The 2,138-nt window shown below is 54.8% G+C and overlaps 1 protein-coding gene across 4 annotated transcripts in view; it reads left to right on the top strand.

Moving 5' to 3' along the window:
* MINDY4 (MINDY lysine 48 deubiquitinase 4) overlaps positions 1–2,138 on the top strand; it is a 134,151-nt gene that overhangs the window by 114,207 nt on the left and 17,806 nt on the right. For all 4 annotated transcript variants that reach the window (XM_024755053.1, XM_024755055.1, XM_024755054.1 and 1 more), the window contains one exon: positions 226–387. In XM_024755053.1, coding sequence (XP_024610821.1) covers positions 226–387 — 162 coding nt within the window. The remainder of the gene's footprint in view (positions 1–225; positions 388–2,138) is intronic.

A 2,138-nucleotide genomic window follows, 5' to 3' on the forward strand; every position in this document is an offset into this window, starting at 1 on the left:
GCAGTTGGCGCCCATTGAATGCTTGTGGAATAAGGACTGATGCGTTCCCAGAGTCACGTGGCTGAGCAGAGTTGGCGGCTCCCCCGAGGGCTGTGGGAACGCTGAAGCCACAGCCCCTCTGATTTCAGTCTCTCGCCCTCCTTGCTTTCTTCCTTCCTTTTCCGCCCTTTTTCTCTTGTTCCCCATCTCCCCTTGACAAGCCTTTCCCCTTTCTCTCATCAACAGGAACTTGTCAATCTGCTCCTGACCGGGAAAGCCGTGTCCAATGTCTTCAACGACGTGGTTGAGCTCGATTCCGGGAACGGGAACGTCACGCTCCTCAAAGGCATCGCCGCGCGCAGCGACATCGGCTTCCTGTCCCTCTTCGAACACTACAGCGTGTGCCAGGTACTGAGCCCTCGGGCCTCCAGAGACCCAAGAGCCTGGCTCCCTGGGACCAACAGGAGGGAGGGAGGAGAAGGAGAGTTGGCTCCAGTTCCCGGAGCTGGGTCCAGTCTCAATCACAGAGCATATGGGAAAACTACACACACACACACAGCTTCACCGCCATCCAGTACAGGCATGAAGTTCACTCCCAGAGCCAGCTGTGATGCCATGAAAGGGACTTCTAGGGATTTACAGTGTGCTCGTGCATTAGAGTGGGCACAGGTGTCGCGCGCGCGCGCTTGTGTGTGTGTGTGTGTGTGTGTGTGTGTGTGTGTGTGGGCCAGGGGGTCTTTTCCAGGGACAAGGGCCTGAGGTCTTGGGCCTCGTGTTAGTTTCCTAGGGCTGTCTCAACAAAGCACCACAAACTGGGTGGCTTAAACCCACAGAAACGTGTCATTTCATAGTTCTGGAGCAGAAGTTCTCCTAACAGAAGTCCAAAATCAAGGTGTCGGCAGGGCAACACTCCTCCTGAAACCCACAGGGAGAATAAGCCTTCCTTGTCCCTTCTAGCTTTTGATGTTTTCCAGCAGTCCTTGGTGATCCTTGGCTTGTGGCTGCATCACTCCAGTCTCTGCCTCTGGTGTCACGTGGCCATCTTCTCCCTCTGTGTCTCCTTTTCTCATAAGGACGTCAGTCACATGGATTGCGGACCCACCCTACCCCGCTAACCTCGCCTTAACTAATTACATCTGCAACAACCCTATTTCCAAATAAGACCACATTCTGAGGTACTGGGGGCTAGAGCTTTTGGGGGGACACAATTCAACCCATAATAGGCCTTACTCAGTCTGTTTGCAAGTGTACTGGTCCCTCTACCTTTTCTCTCACTGCAGCCAGGGTCTTAGAAAGGGCCGGACCCCCAGGTGAAGCTGGGCACGGGGTAGGGTGACAGTATCTCTGGGCAACATGGGCAGGGGACCACTGGGCCCTGTGTTCTTGTCCCAGCCTGCTGCTGAACCTTCTCTGAGCCTCGGTTTTCATGTCTCCAGGGAAGACATTGTTCTGTGGTCGATTACATGAAAAGGTTGTCCTGAGGGGTAGCAGGAGGTCTTTCTCTGGTGACCGGCCCAGCAAAAATTCTTGGAGGGTCAGGATGAGGCCCCATTCGTCTTACATCCCCAGAGCCAGGGATGCAGAGACTGACCCAAAGGGATACTCAGAGTATGCTAGGTGGATGGATATGCAGGGCGGTTCAGTTTCATCATGCCCTTCCTGCGTGATCACATGTTCGGGTGGGCTGTCGCATTGAATGCCGTTGTTCAGGTGACCCTGTGCCCAGATTCCGCCTCTGGGTGACAACCCACCCCCACGGACAGGAAGCAGCCTTGTGGGTTCCAAAGACTTGGGGAGAAAAGAGTGACAGTGACTCCTTCCCAGATGTGCTGGTGTCAGGAGGGAGCCCAGGAGTGTAGCCGTGTGGCCCGTGAGGAGCACCAGGAACCCTGAGCATCAGATCCTGGGTGGGCTGTGAAGGCCTTCAGCCCGAAATTCCACGGGCTGAGAGGGGACCTTGCCCGGGCTTGCGGAATCCCCAGGTTTACCATGAGCCCTGGTTTCACTCTCGTGTGGGGGGCATTGGTCAAAATGTCAACTATTTTCCTTCGGTCTGTTGAGGGTAATTGACGGGAACAGCAGTTGGGCGTCATCCTGTCCTTGGAACAAAATGCAGATTGCACAAATTCAGGTCCTACAATGATCCTTGAATCCACACA

This window comes from Neophocaena asiaeorientalis, unplaced genomic scaffold (genome assembly GCF_003031525.2).
Source record: "Neophocaena asiaeorientalis asiaeorientalis breed wild unplaced genomic scaffold, Neophocaena_asiaeorientalis_V1.1 scaffold36, whole genome shotgun sequence".
NCBI classification, from domain to species: Eukaryota; Metazoa; Chordata; class Mammalia; order Artiodactyla; family Phocoenidae; genus Neophocaena; species Neophocaena asiaeorientalis.